The 20,616-nt window shown below is 38.2% G+C and overlaps 1 protein-coding gene across 3 annotated transcripts in view; it reads right to left on the bottom strand.

Moving 5' to 3' along the window:
* Positions 1-1,056: 1,056 nt before the first annotated feature.
* Positions 1,057-20,616, bottom strand: part of LOC144451143 (membrane-associated transporter protein-like) — a 34,787-nt gene continuing 15,227 nt past the window's right edge. The window contains exons 4-8 of one of the 3 annotated variants that reach the window (XM_078141924.1): positions 17,248-17,520; positions 16,711-16,737; positions 13,118-13,228; positions 6,273-6,481; positions 1,057-4,166 (exon numbers count right to left, since the gene is read on the bottom strand). In XM_078141924.1, the coding sequence (XP_077998050.1) occupies positions 3,882-4,166; positions 6,273-6,481; positions 13,118-13,228; positions 16,711-16,737; positions 17,248-17,520 (905 nt within the window). In that variant the 3' untranslated portion in view covers positions 1,057-3,881. Of the gene's footprint in view, positions 4,167-4,465; positions 4,530-6,272; positions 6,482-13,117; positions 13,229-16,710; positions 17,521-20,616 lie in introns of those variants that run through there. The other 2 variants (XM_078141922.1, XM_078141923.1) reach the window with 2 other exon arrangements.

The following is a 20,616-nucleotide window of genomic DNA, read 5'->3' as shown; positions in this document are numbered from 1 at the left end:
AACTTTCTATACCGTCCTAACAGGCTAAACTTTCTATACCCTCCTAACACGCTAAACTTTCTATACCCTCCTAACACGCTAAACTGTCTATACCCTCCTAACACGCTAAACTTTCTATACCGTCCTAACAGGCTAAACTTTCTATACCGTCCTAACAGGCTAAACTTTCTATACCCTCCTAACACGCTAAACTTTCTATACCGTCCTAACAGGCTAAACTTTCTATACTCTCCTAACAGGCTAAACTTTCTATACCGTCCTAACAGGCTAAACTTTCTATACCGTCCTAACAGGCTAAACTTTCTATATTCTCCTAACAGGCTAAACTTTCTATACCGTCCTAACAGGCTAAACTTTCCATACCGTCCTAACATACTAAACATTCTATACCCTCCTAACAGGCTAAACTTTCTATACCGTCCTAACAGGCTAAACATTCTATACCCTCCTAACAGGCTAAACTTTCTATACCGTCCTAACAGGCTAAACTTTCTATACCCTCCTAACAGGCTAAACATTATATACCGTCCTAACAGGCTAAACTTTCTATGCCGTCCTAACAGGCTAAACTTTCTATACCGTCCTAACAGGCTAAACTTTCTATACCGTCCTAACAGGCTAAACTTTCTATACCCTCCTAACAGGCTAAACATTCTATACCCTCCTAACAGGCTAAACTTTCTATACCCTCCTAACAGGCTAAACATTCTATACCCTCCTAACAGGCTAAACATTCTATACCCTCCTAACAGGCTAAACTTTCTATACCCTCCTAACAGGCTAAACATTCTATACCCTCCTAACAGGCTAAACATTCTATACCATCCTAACAGGCTAAACATTCTATACCCTCCTAACACGCTAAACTTTCTATACCGTCCTAACATACTAAACTTTCATTTTTGATTATTTGGTTATATGAGTAACACTTAGAATGACAACACTAATTCTCGAGTGAAACACCCTCACAAAAGTCACCAGTACAAAAGCAACACAGGATCAAATATATATGAAAAATTTCCAATTTTATTGGGTATTAAATAAAGAAACCACAGTTTGACAGATAATTGAGATTTAAGCTGTTTTCCCCAGATTTCCTCACAGTTTCCCCATTTACATTAAGTAGTTTTCATCCAGACTCTTGCAATTCTCTGAATTCTTTGTCTAACCAATCTTTACAAAGGCTGTATATGCATATTAAACCTGTTACAAGCTTTCCCTGATATTTCCTCATTTTTGAAGATAACTTTCTATACCCTTGATTTTTAGCATGAAATTGAACATGGCAACACAAGTAATGGTTGCTTAGTTAATTTTAAAAGTGTACAATTGGTTTTCCAGGGTTTCCTTAGTCTGTCAGCCTCTTTGAAACATCAAATATTGCCCCTCGTGTTGTTCTGTAGCAATTATTAATACAATACTATCAACATTCTTGGCTTTCAGGCTCAGGGCAATAGTTGCAACATATACAAAAGCCTGGAGTAGGTAATCAGTGTTTTCTAGACTAGATAGGAATCCATTGCTAGAATCCTATACTAGAACCCCACCCTGTATATTAATGTGCACTACTATACCCTATGTTGTACTGGTCCCCATGCAGTCCTATGACACTGTGTTTTCTATGTCTATCCTACCATACAAAATGTATATTTGTCATTTTCCCCTGCCTACTTTCATCTTAAAATTTCAGAACACAGACTTACTGGTACAACATTCTTACCATGAACACAGACTTACACCATTCTTACCCTGAACATAGACTTACACCATTCTTACCATGAACACAGACTTACACCATTCTTACCATAAACATAGACTTACAACATTCTTACCATGAACACAGACGTACACCATTCTTACCATGAACACAGACTTACACCATTCTTACCATAAACATAGACTTACAACATTCTTACCCTGAACACAGACGTACACCATTCTTACCATGAACACAGACTTACACCATTCTTACCCTGAACACAGACTTACAACATTCTTACCCTAAACACAGACTTACACCTGTCCATTCTTACCCTAAACACAGACTTACACCATTCTTACCCTGAACACAGACTTACACCATTCTTACCATAAACACAGACTTACACCATTCTTACCATGAACACAGACTTACACCATTCTTACCCTGAACAGACTTACACCATTCTTACCCTGAACACAGACTTACACCATTCTTACCATAAACACAGACTTACACCATTCTTACCATGAACACAGACTTACACCATTCTTACCCTGAACACAGACTTACACCATTCTTACCCTGAACACAGACGTACAACATTCTTACCATGAACACAGACTTACACCATTCTTACCCTGAACATAGACTTACACCATTCTTACCATGAACATAGACTTACACCATTCTTACCCTGAACACAGACTTACACCATTCTTACCATGAACACAGACTTACACCATTCTTACCCTGAACATAGACTTACACCATTCTTACCATGAACATAGACTTACACCATTCTTACCATGAACATAGACTTACACCATTCTTACCCTGAACACAGACGTACACCATTCTTACCCTGAACACAGACTTACACCATTCTTACCCTGAACACAGACGTACAACATTCTTACCATGAACACAGACTTACACCATTCTTACCCTGAACATAGACTTACACCATTCTTACCATGAACATAGACTTACACCATTCTTACCATGAACACAGACGTACACCATTCTTACCCTGAACAGACTTACACCATTCTTACCCTAAACACAGACTTACACCATTCTTACCCTGAACACAGACTTACACCATTCTTACCCTGAACATAGACTTACACCATTCTTACCATGAACACAGACTTACACCATTCTTACCCTGAACAGACTTACACCATTCTTACCCTGAACACAGACTTACACCATTCTTACCCTGAACACAGACTTACACCATTCTTACCCTGAACACAGACTTACACCATTCTTACCCTGAACACAGACGTACAACATTCTTACCATGAACACAGACTTATACCATTCTTACCCTGAACATAGACTTACACCATTCTTACCATGAACATAGACTTACACCATTCTTACCATGAACACAGACGTACACCATTCTTACCCTGAACAGACTTACACCATTCTTACCCTAAACACAGACTTACACCATTCTTACCCTAAACACAGACTTACACCATTCTTACCCTGAACAGACTTACACCATTCTACCCTAAAACACAGATCTGGACTTACACCTGTCCATTCTTACCCTAAACACAGACTTACATCATTCTTACCCTGAACACAGACTTACACCTGTCCATTCTTACCCCAAACACAGACTTACACCATTCTTACCCTAAACACAGACTTACACCATTCTTACCCTATTAAAGCACATACTTACACCATTCTTACCCTAAACACAGACTTACACCTGTCCATTCTTACCCTAAACACAGACTTACACCATTCTTACCCTAAACACAGACTTACACCATTCTTACCGTAAACACAGACTTACACCATTCTTAACCTGAACACAGACTTACACCATTCTTACCCTATTAAAGCACAGACTTACACCATTCTTACCCTAAACACAGACTTACACCATTCTACCCTGAAGTAGACATCCCAGATGTGGGGTCAAAACTTCATTAAATTAAGTTTTCATGTAGACTAAAGAGCTTGTCGGCTTCTTCGGCCATCAAACCTGATTATGCCCAACATTAAGTAGTACTGGGTCTCATGCAATCCCATGACTCTATATGTTGTACTGTATGTTGTATAGGGCCCAGTCTAATCCTATGACCAGAATATAAGCTTTCCTTGGTTTCAGGAAAATATATGTGATTGTTTTATCTTGACGACATTCATCAAATTACACATGTACATTTCTTGTTCTGAGAAGTGGTTCTTGTTCTTCTCGTTCTTTGTCTGTTTCTTGTAGTTCGGGAATTTCATAAACTACAAGCAAAGCAGACCATAATGCAGCCAAAAATGACACTCCTGATGCTAACAGCACAATAACCAGATGGGAACCAGTTGCCTTAATAAGACCACCAAGTATTGCAGAGACCAGGATCTGGGCCAGAAAAATCTGGCAGCTGAGAGATGATATATCAGTTCCTAAGCCACGGGAACCATTGCCCACACCATCAACATACTGTATTAATAATGAAAACAAGAAAACATATCAATAAGTATTATAACAAAACCAGATTTAAACTGAATGCCTTCCGTAAGGGCAAAATTTTGAGACTGTCGTTCCTACAGACAATTGTTGGAATACAACAAAACATATGCAATAAGTTATTTTTTCTCATTGATTGCTATTTGCCCATTGCTGTTAGTGATCTCCTGGCCAACAACAACATGTAATGTGAAACTTTAGAGAATGTTGTAGCATAGTACTCACCATAGAAAGAGTTTTAAAGGCCAAAAAAAATTGTTTCTGGTCAGGGCCCATCACTTAAGTACCCCCCTTCCCGTGTTAATTTTTTTTTCATGTTTGTCCAGCCAATTCAGTCTGCAGATGAAAGGGAAAACACAAAAGTAACTCTCCTTACATTAATTGCCACCAGTGAAGACAACTGCAAAACTAATCATGAACTAGCCTATGACATCTGCCCCACATACACACTTGCTGTAAAGTACTAAATAAAAAGAACAGTAACTGCAATGATAAGTAGATTGATTAACATTTGTTGAGAATGTAAAAAAAATTATCGCATCGTCGCACCACTTTAGACAACATTTTCCGAGAAACTTTTTTTTTTTTCAGTGGCCTACAAAAATATGCCAATAACTTTTTAAAACTAAAAGCTACATCAATAATATTTTCAGGACAAGTACACTTTGGTATCGCAAATGTATGCATCAAATTATATTGAATTTGAAGCGTGCATTCTTGAGATATAGCCTAATTACCGAAAACCATTAATTATGTAAATTGCTCGTTAATATTCATGGGATAATTACCGAAACATAATCAGTTCTTGTCACTACCCTACAGAACATGTGCAATAAATTTCGTTTGAATTGAGGCAGTCATGTTTTAGAAAATGGTGATAAAGTCACACCACTTTAGACAACATTTCCTGACCAGAAACTATTTTTTTCTTTATTGTGACCTACCGAAAATATGCCAATAACTTATCAAAACTAAAAGCTACATTAGTAATATTTTCAGGTCAGGTGCGCTTTGGTATCGCAAATGTACGCATCAAATTATAATGAATTTGAAGTGTGCATTCTTGAGATATGGCCTAATTACCAAAAACCATTAATTACATCATTTTTATTCACAGGATTTTTACCAAAACCTAATCAAGTCTTACCATTGCCCTACGGAATACATCTTCATAATTTTGTTTGAATTGAGCAAGCTGTTATGGAGAAAACGATGACACAGACAGACACACACACACACACACAGACAGACAGACAGACACACAGACTTCCACCCACTAAATACATCTCTTCCTTATGGAAGAAAACATCAAAGTAATTCAATTTTTACAGGAAAAGCCAGTCAGATTTATCTGTCTCTTTGACAGACAAAACAGAACCACAATGACTTAATTAATTCAACTTTGATACCTAGTAAAGAAGCCCCACTTCACTTGATATGTTTCATGGAGGTATAATGTTGATATATGGGGGGGGGGGGGGTGTTCTTGCAAGGATATGGGGGAAACCCTGGTATTGGGGAATTTTTCAATCAGTTCAATGAAAAGTCACTGACCCCCCCCCCCCCCCCCCCCCCTCTTCATATATCATGGTGTTAGAACGTACACGTGACTTAGAGTGGACTGCTTGACTAAATACTTTATAAATAGTATATTAAATTAGTGACTACACATAGTAAATATATTCAAAAAAGAATTTTATAGGATCTTGATAGCAAAATTGGTGGGGGGGGGGGGGTCCTTGTGATCTCCCCATAGAAGCTCTTAATTAGGCTGGAGTTTTTTTGCACTTCAAGCCATTTAATGCCATTTATGAGACGGCACCAACAGGTGATAAACTACACATGGTTGCAATATTTTTTTTGTAAAATTTTCATAGCATCGTGACAGTAAAAGGTAGGGGTATGAGCATATGAGGTGGGGATATGTCCTCTTCTGATGGGGGTTCTAGGAACTCTGGGAGTTTTTTATATAGTTTTTAATTGTGACATGTAATTTGTATCAATAATCATTTTGATAATTAATGAGGCAATATCTTTAAATTTCAGATAATATAGTACATGTATATCTTTCTTACTTACTGAATCATTTTCATGGAATTCCGCTAAAATGGCAAATGGCAATGTTGTTATGGTAGTGAACATGACTCCTAGAAAGGGACACATTCCAAGGGTCACATATATACTATCATTAAACACTGCCATTAATCCTGTTGCTATGGCAAAAAGAAGTTCTCCAGCCACATAAGCAGTACAATAACTGATGTAATTGATCAGGCGACTGAATATCACTGTAACAATAATTTGACAAGTGTGTGAGAAATATTATGAATGAAATCATGATAGTACTAAATATTATGAATGAAATGATGATAATACTAAATATTATGAATGAAATGATGATAGTACTAAATATTATGAATGAAATGATGATAGTACTAAATATTATGAATGAAATGATGATAGTACTAAATATTATGAATGAAATGATGATAGTACTAAATATTATGAATGAAATGATGATAGTACTAAATATTATGAATGAAATGATGATAGTACTAAATATTATGAATGAAATGATAGTACTAAATATTATGAATGAAATGATAGTACTAAATATTATGAATGAAATGATGATAGTACTAAATACTATGAATGAAATGATGATAGTACTAAATATTATGAAAGAAATGATGATAGTACTAAATATTATGAATGAAATGATGATAGTACTAAATTGTATGAATGAAATGATGATAGTACTAAATATTATGAATGAAATGATGATAGCACTAAATATTATGAATGAAATGATGATAGCATTAAATATTATGAATGAAATGATGATAGCACTAAATATTATGAATGAAATGATGATAGTACTAAATATTATGAATGAAATGATGATAGTACTAAATATTATGAATGAAATGATGATAGTACTAAATCTTATGAATGAAATGATAGTACTAAATATTATGAATGAAATGATGATAGTACTAAATATTATGAATGAAATGATGATAGTACTAAATATTATGAATGAAATGATGATAGCACTAAATATTATGAATGAAATGATGATAGCATTAAATATTATGAATGAAATGATGATAGTACTAAATATTATGAATGAAATGATGATAGCATTAAATATTATGAATGAAATGATGATAGCACTAAATATTATGAATGAAATGATGATAGCATTAAATATTATGAATGAAATGATGATAGTACTAAATATTATGAATGAAATGATGATAGCATTAAATATTATGAATGAAATGATGATAGTACTAAATATTATGAATGAAATGATGATAGCACTAAATATTATGAATGAAATGATGATAGTACTAAATATTATGAATGAAATGATGCTAGTACTAAATATTATGAATGAAATGATGATAGCATTAAATATTATGAATGAAATGATGATAGTACTAAATATTATGAATGAAATGATGCTAGTACTAAATATTATGAATGAAATGATGCTAGTACTAAATATTATGAATGAAATGATGATAGTACTAAATATTATGAATGAAATGATGATAGTACTAAATATTATGAATGAAATGATGATAGTACTAAATATTATGAATGAAATGATAGTACTAAATAAACAGTGCTTATAGTCTCATAGTAGTAGTCATTGAAATTAATTGATTTATTGAAATCATTGAAATGGTCAAATTCAAAGTAATTTAGTGCTAAGGAAATGAATATGTAAGATTGGTAAATAGCTTTCGTCAAAGCATGTGATTGAACTACTGGCCACCAGAAAGTGAATATACAAACTACTGGCCAACAGACAGTGGATAGACCAACTACTGGCCAACAAACAGTGGATAGACCAACTACTGGCCAACAGACAGTGGATAGACCAACTACTGGCCAACATACAGTGGATAGACCAACTACTGGCCAACATACAGTGGATAGACCAAGTACTGGCCAACATACAGTGGATAGACCAACTACTGGCCAACAAACAGGGGATAGACCAATTACTGGCCAACAGACAGTGGATAGACCAACTACTGGCCAACAAACAGTGGATGGACCAATTACTGGCCAACAGACAGTAGATAGACCAACTACTGGCCAACAAACAGTGGATAGACCAACTACTGGCCAACAGACAGTGGATATACCAACTACTGGCCAACAAACAGTGGATGGACCAATTACTGGCCAACAGACAGTGGATATACCAACTACTGGCCAACAGACAGTGGATAGACCAACTACTGGCCAACAAACAGTGGATGGACCAATTACTGGCCAACAGACAGTGGATATACCAACTACTGGCCAACAGACAGTGGATAGACCAACTACTGGCCAACAAACAGTGGATAGACCAACTATTGGCCAACAGACAGTGGATAGACCAACTACTGGCCAACAAACAGTGGATAGACCAACTACTGGCCAACATACAGTGGATAGACCAACTACTAGCCACCAGACAGTGGATAGACCAACTACTGGCCAACAAACAGTGGATAGACCAACTACTGGCCAACAGACAGTGGATAGACCAACTACTGACCAACATACAGTGGATAGACCAACTATTGGCCAACATACAGTGGATAGACCAACTATTGGCCACCAGACAGTGGATAGACCAACTACTGTCCAACAAACAGTGGATAGACCAACTACTGGCCAACAAACAGTGGATGGACCAACTACTGGCCAACAGACAGTGGATATACCAACTACTGGCCAACAGACAGTGGATAGACCAACTACTGGCCAACAAACAGTGGATAGACCAACTATTGGCCAATATTATGAATGAAATGATGCTAGTACTAAATATTATGAATGAAATGATGATAGTACTAAATATTATGAATGAAATGATGATAGTACTAAATATTATGAATGAAATGATGATAGTACTAAATATTATGAATGAAATGATGATAGTACTAAATATTATGAATGAAATGATAGTACTAAATAAACAGTGCTTATAGTCTCATAGTAGTAGTCATTGAAATTAATTGATTTATTGAAATCATTGAAATGGTCAAATTCAAAGTAATTTAGTGCTAAGGAAATGAATATGTAAGATTGGTAAATAGCTTTCGTCAAAGCATGTGATTGAACTACTGGCCACCAGAAAGTGAATATACAAACTACTGGCCAACAGACAGTGGATAGACCAACTACTGGCCAACAAACAGTGGATAGACCAACTACTGGCCAACAGACAGTGGATAGACCAACTACTGGCCAACATACAGTGGATAGACCAACTACTGGCCAACATACAGTGGATAGACCAAGTACTGGCCAACATACAGTGGATAGACCAACTACTGGCCAACAAACAGGGGATAGACCAATTACTGGCCAACAGACAGTGGATAGACCAACTACTGGCCAACAAACAGTGGATGGACCAATTACTGGCCAACAGACAGTAGATAGACCAACTACTGGCCAACAAACAGTGGATAGACCAACTACTGGCCAACAGACAGTGGATATACCAACTACTGGCCAACAAACAGTGGATGGACCAATTACTGGCCAACAGACAGTGGATATACCAACTACTGGCCAACAGACAGTGGATAGACCAACTACTGGCCAACAAACAGTGGATGGACCAATTACTGGCCAACAGACAGTGGATATACCAACTACTGGCCAACAGACAGTGGATAGACCAACTACTGGCCAACAAACAGTGGATAGACCAACTATTGGCCAACAGACAGTGGATAGACCAACTACTGGCCAACAAACAGTGGATAGACCAACTACTGGCCAACATACAGTGGATAGACCAACTACTAGCCACCAGACAGTGGATAGACCTACTACTGGCCAACAAACAGTGGATAGACCAACTACTGGCCAACAGACAGTGGATAGACCAACTACTGACCAACATACAGTGGATAGACCAACTATTGGCCAACATACAGTGGATAGACCAACTATTGGCCACCAGACAGTGGATAGACCAACTACTGTCCAACAAACAGTGGATAGACCAACTACTGGCCAACAAACAGTGGATAGACCAACTACTGGCCAACAGACAGTGGATAGACCAACTACTGGCCAACAAACAGTGGATAGACCAACTACTGGCCAACATACAGTGGATAGATCAACTACTGGCCAACAAACAGTGGATAGACCAACTACTGGCCAACCGACAGTGGATAGACCAACTACTGGCCAACAAACAGTGGATAGACCAACTACTGGCCAACAAACAGTGGATAGACCAACTACTGGCCAACAAACAGTGGGTAGACCAATTACTGGCCAACAGACAGTGGATAGACCAACTACTGGCCACCAGACACTGGATAGACCAACTACTGGCCAACAAACAGTGGATAGACCAACTACTGGCCAACAGACAGTGGATAGACCAACTACTGGCCAACATACAGTGGATAGACCAACTACTGGCCACCAGACATTGGATAGACCAACTACTGGCCACCAGACAGTGGATAGACCAACTACTGGCCAACAAACAGTGGATAGACCAACTACTGGCCAACAGACAGTGGATAGACCAACTACTGGCCAACAAACAGTGGATAGACCAACTACTGGCCACTAGACAGTGGATAGACCAATTACTGGCCAACAAACAGTGGATAGACCAATTACTGGCCAACAGACAGTGGATAGACCAACTACTGGCCAACAAACAGTGGATAGACCAACTACTGGCCAACATACAGTGGATAGACCAACTACTGGCCAACATACAGTGGATAGATCAACTACTGGCCAACAAACAGTGGATAGACCAATTACTGGCCAACAGACAGTGGATAGACCAACTACTGGCCAACAAACAGTGGATAGACCAACTACTGGCCAACAAACAGTGGATAGACCAACTACTGGCCAACAGACAGTGGATAGACCAACTACTGGCCACCAGACAGTGGATAGACCAACTACTGGCCACCCGACAGTGGATAGACCAATTACTGGCCAACAGACAGTGGATAGACCAACTACTGGCCAACAAACAGTGGATAGACCAACTACTGGCCAACAGACAGTGGATAGACCAACTACTGGCCAACATACAGTGGAAAGACCAACTACTGGCCAACAAACAGTGGATAGACCAACTACTGGCCACCAGACAGTGGATAGACCAACTACTGGCCAACAAACAGTGGATAGACCAACTACTGGCCAACAAACAGTGGATAGACCAATTACTGGCCAACAGACAGTGGATAGACCAACTACTGGCCAACAGACAGTGGATAGACCAACTACTGGCCACCAGACAGTGGATAGACCAATTACTGGCCAACAGACAGTGGATAGACCAACTACTGGCCAACAAACAGTGGATAGACCAACTACTGGCCAACAGACAGTGGATAGACCAACTACTGGCCAACATACAGTGGAAAGACCAACTACTGGCCAACAAACAGTGGATAGACCAACTACTGGCCACCAGACAGTGGATAGACCAACTACTGGCCAACAAACAGTGGATAGACCAACTACTGGCCAACAGACAGTGGATAGACCAACTACTGGCCAACAGACAGTGGATAGACCAACTACTGGCCAACATACAGTGGAAAGACCAACTACTGGCCAACAAACAGTGGATAGACCAACTACTGGCCACCAGACAGTGGATAGACCAACTACTGGCCAACAAACAGTGGATAGACCACCTACTGGCCAACAGACAGTGGATAGACCAACTACTGGCCAACAAACAGTGGATAGACCAACTACTGGCCAACAGACAGTGGGTAGACCAACTACTGGCCAACAAACAGTGGATAGACCAACTACTGGCCACCAGACAGTGGATAGACCAACTACTGGCCAACAAACAGTGGATAGACCAACTACTGGCCAACAGACAGTGGATAGACCAACTACTGGCCAACAAACAGTGGATAGACCAACTACTGGCCAACAGACAGTGGATAGACCAACTACTGGCCAACAGACAGTGGATAGACCAACTACTGGCCAACAAACAGTGGATAGACCAACTACTGGCCAACAGACAGTGGATAGACCAGCTACTGGCCAACAAACAGTGGATAGACCAACTACTGGCCAACAGACAGTGGATAGACCAACTACTGGCCAACAAACAGTGGATAGACCAACTACTGGCCACCAGACAGTGGATAGACCAACTACTGGCCAACAAACAGTGGATAGACCAACTACTGGCCAACAGACAGTGGATATAGACCAACTACTGGCCAACAAACAGTGGATAGACCAACTACTGGCCAACAGACAGTGGATAGACCAACTACTGGCCAACAAACAGTGGATAGACCAACTACTGGCCAACAGACAGTGGATAGACCAACTACTGGCCAACAGACAGTGGATAGACCAACTACTGGCCAACAAACAGTGGATAGACCAACTACTGGCCAACAGACAGTGGATAGACCAACTACTGGCCAACAAACAGTGGATAGACCAATTACTCTCGAGTCTTAGTAACAAAACAAAGTATGTAGGCCAAAAGTGCAACTAATCAAATGTCTACTTTAGTAACCAATCAAATGTCTACTTTAGTAACCAATCAAATGTCTACTTTAGTAACCAATCAAATGTCTACTTTAGTAACCAATCAAATGTCTACTTTAGTAACCAATCAAATGTCTACTTTAGTAACCAATCAAATGTCTACTTTAGTAACCAATCAAATGTATATAATCAAGAACATCCTATACAAACATGACTAGTTGTGCACATATACACATACAAACATTTAATGTGACCAATAGAACTAGTAATAATAGGCTATCTCTATCAAAAGCATCTTACACTAAGGCAGCATGACGATGCATCTACAATCATCAAAATGAACAGGCCAAGAAGCAGTGTCTGTTAAGGTTGTTTACACTCACATGAATAGATGGCAGCAGAAAACGCAAAAATGCACAGTCCCCAGCATCCCATTTTGACTCCATCATCATAATGTTGTCTTTCTGTACTGTTGAGCAGGGCCTTGGGATCCCCTAGGCAAAAAGAAACAAACAGTAAGCACCAAAGTATATCAAATAATACATGAAGAGCTGCAGCAGAGGCCTGAAAAGTGACTTAGTTTTTGAGATACCGCAACTGGAAAATTACCAGCATAATATGTATATCAAACTCTTCGTTAGAGTCTCAGGAATATGGAAATCCATAATGACAGAGCCAAAAATTATAACAAATTAAGTTAGAGCACAATATGTAACATGGTGTAGGAAGACTAAGACCAACATTTGAACATGTAAAATTATGTTACTGTGTGTGATATGTATCACCTGGCACACAGGAACCATCCTTCAAGAAAGTATGCATGTTACCATGGTAACAGTCATGTTTTGCTCCAAAATAACATTTTATCTTCCTGTAGTTCAGCAATGGAAAGAGTTACTTAATGTTTGGCAGTACACACAAACCATTTTCCCAAAAATATGCTTGTTACCATAGAAACGGCCATGGTTTGAGCAAAATTCCATTTCATCTTGTGTAATCCAGCAATGGAAACCTGGGAGGTCACCTTAAGTTTTATAGGGTGGCTTTAACCTGAAAATAAGTAATACAGGTTCTATACATCAAATTCTTTGTTATAGTCTAACGGAAAAGGAAATATATGATGACAGACCTGGAGAATTCATTCCTTGCAGGTCTAAAGTGTCAGTTTTTCCAACGTGTCGCAATTCATTCTAAAAAGTCAGTTTTTCCAACGTATCATAGGCTGAGTACATAGCACCTCTTAGTTTTTCCAACGTCTCATAGGCTGAGTACATAGCACCTCTTGACTGTAGACAATATGACCGCCATGATTAAACTCACTGCACCCGTCTCCAGGCCGAAATTTGGTAAAATCAAGTCAAATAATAACACACAGTAACTAAAATAAACATACCACTTCTAAGCACCTTCACGAACATGTTTATACAAAGTAGACTGGAAGCAATCAAGAACAGTAAAGATAAAATCACGCTTATACAAGAGCCTGTGTCAGGTCGCTGACAGTGTTGCGCCCTCATACTTAAGTTTTAGCAAAATATAATGGCATTTGGTTGTTGCCAAGGGTGTGGTCATGGGTTCCTAGGGCCAATAGTGTCAAAATGTTTTGAAAAATGTCAGCAGAATAACACTTCTAGCAACATCTCACCAAATTTCAGTCTCATTGACCAAGTATTTTTTGAGATATAAATTTTTGACCATGATTCACATTTGTACACCTAATTTGCATATTGCTGATGAGATCATTACATGTTTAATATTTCTTCATCTATGCACCCCCAAAATGCACCCCATTAAATTTCAGCCCAATCTGCTCAGTAGTTTATAGATTGTTGACCAAAAAGACACATTTTTAGCCCCTAATTTGCATATTACTTATGGAATCATCATGTCATGAACAAATCTTAATCAGCATCCCCAAGAACATTCCCACCAAATTTCAAAGTAATCTGCCCAGTAGTTTTTGAGTTTAAGTTTTTTGACCAATAATTACATTTTTTTTATACAAATCACACACCTGTGATGCGATCATTTTGCTTTGAACAATTTCCAAACTTGACACCAAATACCAAGGCAATCGGTCTTTGAGTTAATGTAGTCCACTCACACACACACAACACACACACACACACACACACACACACACACACATCATACCATGCCAATATCACTATCAGTTCAGTTGTGCTAAAAGGGTGGTAAATTTAATTGTATTAGTCTCTAGGTCTGTCATATATTTCCTTTTTTTTGTTAGACTCTAACAAAGAGTTTGATATATAGAAACCTTACATTATTGTCAGGATAAAGCCGTCCTGCAAAACATTATGTGACTCTCCAGATTTCCATTGCTGAACTACATGAAGACAAAATGTGACTTTGGCTTAAATCATGGTAACACGCACATCTTGGGGGGGGGGGGGGGGGGGGGGGGGAAGAATGGTTCCTATGTGCTAGTTGATACCTATCACACACAATAACGTGTCCAAACTAAACACATTCAATACTTCACTATTATACACAAACCCAACACCTATATGTATCTAACAAATGTTTGTCTGAACTGAACACTATGTTACATATTGTGCTCTAACTTAATCTGTAATAATTTTTGGCTCTGTCATCAGTGATTTCTTTATTCTTGAGACTCTAACGAAGAGTTTGATATATATATATTATACTGGTTGTTTACCGGTTGTGGTTGATGTCAGAAATGCCAAACATACTGCAGCACTATACATAAAGTGGCACATGCTAAGTTTATAACTTTTTACACAAGTCAAAATACTTCAAATAAAACCACATTCCAGTATAATGTTAATGCCAATGCATGTCTTCTATAACATTGTCTTCTGACATTGTTAGAATAATTGATTGCATGGTAGGGGATTTCCTAAACAGTGTTTACACACATGGTAAATAACGTCATCAGATCGTTTATGAGTTATATATCTTAATACCAGGTTTGAGTTCAGTCAATTGCAAGTGGTAGTTAAGTATGCTTTAGTAAGTAGAATACTATGAATGACTTTTAAATATTCAGAAAAAGCATATACATATAAACTCGGCTTGTACCATTTTAATTATTCGTCAATTATAACTCAAGTCAGTGAAGCAGCTTAAACTGAAGCAATAATATTTCTTGACTATATTTCCAGTAACAAGTAGGTGTTTCACTTCATGTAGTGTTGTGGTTCTTTATTCCTTTGCTTTCTCTTTAGAGGAGAATTAAATTGTGGCTAGAAATATCATAAATGCATACAATATGTATTAAAACCTATTGAAAACATATTTTTATGTCTTGTACTACATGAAGTGAAATCAAGATTTTTTAGCAGTCAGCATTTCTGCTATCTCTGTGAAATCCAAGCCACAAATTGAACTCTACGAGTGGGAAAGTGGAAAAGTGGTGGCTCATTTCAAAATCTTATGTCATACACTGCATGAGCACATGCTTCACCAAGATGTGTTAGGCTTCCATGCATGGTTATAGACTTGATGTCATTGAAACTGTTACAGTAGCATAACACTCTTGACTGACCAACATTGGACAAATGACGGCTATTTTAAGTTTTTTTGAGGATCAGAAAATTTATTTGTCAATATTATGTGTATCAGAATACCAGATGATTCAGAACCCTGTTAAATATCAGTAACGCTGACGTGTTGAAAATATTTTGATGGAAAATTTTCAGTAGCGAGTTTTAAATTATAATTTTCTCCATAGTTGAACCCCATCTTATCCACGGTTGAATCCCATCCTATCTACGGTTGAACCCCCATCCTATCCATGGCTGAACTCCCATCCTATCCATGGTTGAACCCCCATACATACATACGTACGTGCATGCGTACGTACGTACGTACGTACGTACGTACGTACGTACATACATACATACATACATACACACAGATACATAGATAGATATACACACATGCAATGTATACATGCCGACATGGTATTAGTTCAACTTTGTCTTACCTTGATAAACAACTTGTCCGACATAATCTGTAAAAAACAATAATATTGGGACAAAGGCAAACCAACCTAAGAAATGGTTAACACAGAGACGTCTTAGAACACCTGGCATCCAAATAATAGACTTGATTAGTTGCCATGATGATGCTTGCTGTTCACTGGTTGAACTTGAACTAGAATTTGAAAAATTAGTTGGCACTTCATTATCAACTGGTGTCCTTTGATAACTACTGCCTGAAGCAAAATCTTGTAAACTTTTCACTGATGCCTCTAGATGGTTTACTGTGATCTGTATTGTATTGACAGCATCTTCCATATTTTCAACTGACTTTTCTATAGCTGTCATAGATTTTGCAACTCCTGTGATGACGTCATTGACTTCAAGTGAGTTAGATACACCTGATATATTTGAACCTTTTAGTGAGTCTTCAAAAACTGGTTTGATGCCATCATCATTCTCTGTATGTGAGCAAGGTGTTGATTGAAAACTGTTATGTGACAGGGTGTATCTATAACCACACGGTTCCATATCATTATCACCTTCTTCTAATGTTGTAGTTGAATTAATGCTACCATAATGGGGATTTGACCTGCTATCATGGAGTATACTTTGATCCACAATATCTTTCTCATATGAAGTCCTTGATTTTAAAGGTTCTTCCTTGATACTAAATAGGGTGAGTGTGAAAGTAATCATACAAACAATGATAGTGAAAATAAAAACAACTCTGTTATGACCCCCTAACACTTTTCCCAGCTCTGTATTGTCCCAATTAATGCCTGCTACAATGTAACCAATTCCACCTCCAATACCTAAAATGTCAAAGACAAAGTAAAGAATAAAGATAATTACATAATGTAAATAAGATTACTTGCACTGATGTATGTGAATACTTAGTGGTATTGGTACTGGTGTATGTGAATACTTAGTGGTATTGGTACCGGTGTATGTGAATACTTAGTGGTATTGGTACTGGTGTATGTGAATACTTAGTGGTATTGGTACTGGTGTATGTGAATACTAGTGGTATTGGTACTGGTGTATGTGAATACTAGTGGTATTGGTACTGGTGTATGTGAATACTTAGTGGTATTGGTACTGGTGTATGTGAATACTAGTGGTATTGGTACTGGTGTATGTGAATACTAGTGGTATTGGTACTGGTGTATGTGAATACTTAGTGGTATTGGTACTGGTGTATGTGAATACTAGTGGTATTGGCACTGGTGTATGTGAATACTAGTGGTATTGGTACTGGTGTATGTGAATACTAGTGGTATTGGTACTGGTGTATGTGAATACTTAGTGGTATTGGTACTGGTGTATGTGAATACTAGTGGTATTGGTACTGGTGTATGTGAATACTAGTGGTATTGGTACTGGTGTATGTGAATACTAGTGGTATTGGTACTGGTGTATGTGAATACTAGTGGTATTGGTACTGGTGTATGTGAATACTTAGTGGTATTGGTACTGATGTATGTGAATACTAGTGGTATTGGTACTGGTGTATGTGAATACTAGTGGTATTGGTACTGGTGTATGTGAATACTTAGTGGTATTGGTACTGGTGTATGTGAATACTAGTGGTATTGGTACTGGTGTATGTGAATACTAGTGGTATTGGTACTGGTGTATGTGAATACTTAGTGGTATTGGTACTGGTGTATGTGAATACTAGTGGTATTGGTACTGGTGTATGTGAATACTAGTGGTATTGGTACTGGTGTATGTGAATACTTAGTGGTATTGGTACTGGTGTATGTGAATACTAGTGGTATTGGCACTGGTGTATGTGAATACTAGTGGTATTGGTACTGGTGTATGTGAATACTTAGTGGTATTGGTACTGGTGTATGTGAATACTAGTGGTATTGGTACTGGTGTATGTGAATACTAGTGGTATTGGTACTGGTGTATGTGAATACTAGTGGTATTGGTACTGGTGTATGTGAATACTTAGTGGTATTGGTACTGATGTATGTGAATACTAGTGGTATTGGTACTGGTGTATGTGAATACTAGTGGTATTGGTACTGGTGTATGTGAATACTTAGTGGTATTGGTACTGGTGTATGTGAATACTTAGTGGTATTGGTACTGATGTATGTGAATACTAGTGGTATTGGTACTGGTGTATGTGAATACTAGTGGTATTGGTACTGGTGTATGTGAATACTTAGTGGTATTGGTACTGGTGTATGTGAATACTAGTGGTATTGGTACTGGTGTATGTGAATACTAGTGGTATTGGTACTGGTGTATGTGAATACTAGTGGTATTGGTACTGGTGTATGTGAATACTTAGTGGTATTGGTACTGGTGTATGTGAATACTTAGTGGTATTGGTACTGGTGTATGTGAATACTAGTGGTATTGGTACTGGTGTATGTGAATACTAGTGGTATTGGTACTGGTGTATGTGAATACTAGTGGTATTGGCACTGGTGTATGTGAATACTAGTGGTATTGGTACTGGTGTATGTGAATACTTAGTGGTATTGGCACTGGTGTATGTGAATACTAATGGTATTGGTACTGGTGTATGTGAATATTAGTGGTATTGGCACTGGTGTATGTGAATACTAGTGGTATTGGTACTGGTGTATGTGAATACTAGTGGTATTGGTACTGGTGTATGTGAATACTTAGTGGTATTGGCACTGGTGTATGTGAATACTTAGTGGTATTGGTACTGGTGTATGTGAATACTAGTGGTATTGGTACTGGTGTTTGTGAATACTTAGTGGTTTTGGTAGTGGTGTATGTGAATACTAGTGGTATTGGCACTGGTGTATGTGAATACTAGTGGTATTGGCACTGGTGTATGTGAATACTAGTGGTATTGGTACTGGTGTATGTGAATACTAGTGGTATTGGCACTGGTGTATGTGAATACTTAGTGGTATTGGCACTGGTGTATGTGAATACTAGTGGTATTGGTACTGGTGTATGTGAATACTAGTACTATTGGTATTGGTGTATGTGAATACTAGTGGTATTGGCACTGGTGTATGTGAATACTTAGTGGTATTGGTACTGGTGTATGTGAATACTAATGGTATTGGTACTGGTGTATGTGAATATTAGTGGTATTGGCACTGGTGTATGTGAATACTAGTGGTATTGGTACTGGTGTATGTGAATACTAGTGGTATTGGTACTGGTGTATGTGAATACTTAGTGGTATTGGCACTGGTGTATGTGAATACTTAGTGGTATTGGTACTGGTGTATGTGAATACTAGTGGTATTGGTACTGGTGTTTGTGAATACTTAGTGGTTTTGGTAGTGGTGTATGTGAATACTAGTGGTATTGGCACTGGTGTATGTGAATACTAGTGGTATTGGCACTGGTGTATGTGAATACTAGTGGTATTGGTACTGGTGTATGTGAATACTAGTGGTATTGGCACTGGTGTATGTGAATACTTAGTGGTATTGGCACTGGTGTATGTGAATACTAGTGGTATTGGTACTGGTGTATGTGAATACTAGTACTATTGGTATTGGTGTATGTGAATACTAGTGGTATTGGCACTGGTGTATGTGAATACTTAGTGGTATTGGCACTGGTGTATGTGAATACTAGTGGTATTGGTACTGGTGTATGTGAATACTAGTGGTATTGGTAGTGGTGTATGTGAATACTTAGTGGTATTGGTACTGGCGTATGTGAATACTAGTGGTATTGGTACTGGTGTATGTGAATACTAGTGGTATTGGTACTGGTGTATGTGAATACTAGTGGTACTGGTAGTGGTGTATGTGAATACTTAGTGGTATTGGTTCTGGTGTATGTGAATACTAGTGGTATTGGCACTGGTGTATGTGAATACTAGTGGTATTGGTACTGGTGTATGTGAATACTTAGTGGTATTGGCACTGGTGTATGTGAATACTTAGTGG

The sequence above is a fragment of the Glandiceps talaboti genome, chromosome 21 (genome assembly GCF_964340395.1).
Source record: "Glandiceps talaboti chromosome 21, keGlaTala1.1, whole genome shotgun sequence".
Taxonomy (NCBI): domain Eukaryota; kingdom Metazoa; phylum Hemichordata; class Enteropneusta; family Spengelidae; genus Glandiceps; species Glandiceps talaboti.
The sequence above is the reverse complement of the archived record's forward strand: the minus strand, read 5'-3'. Positions and strand labels throughout refer to the sequence as shown.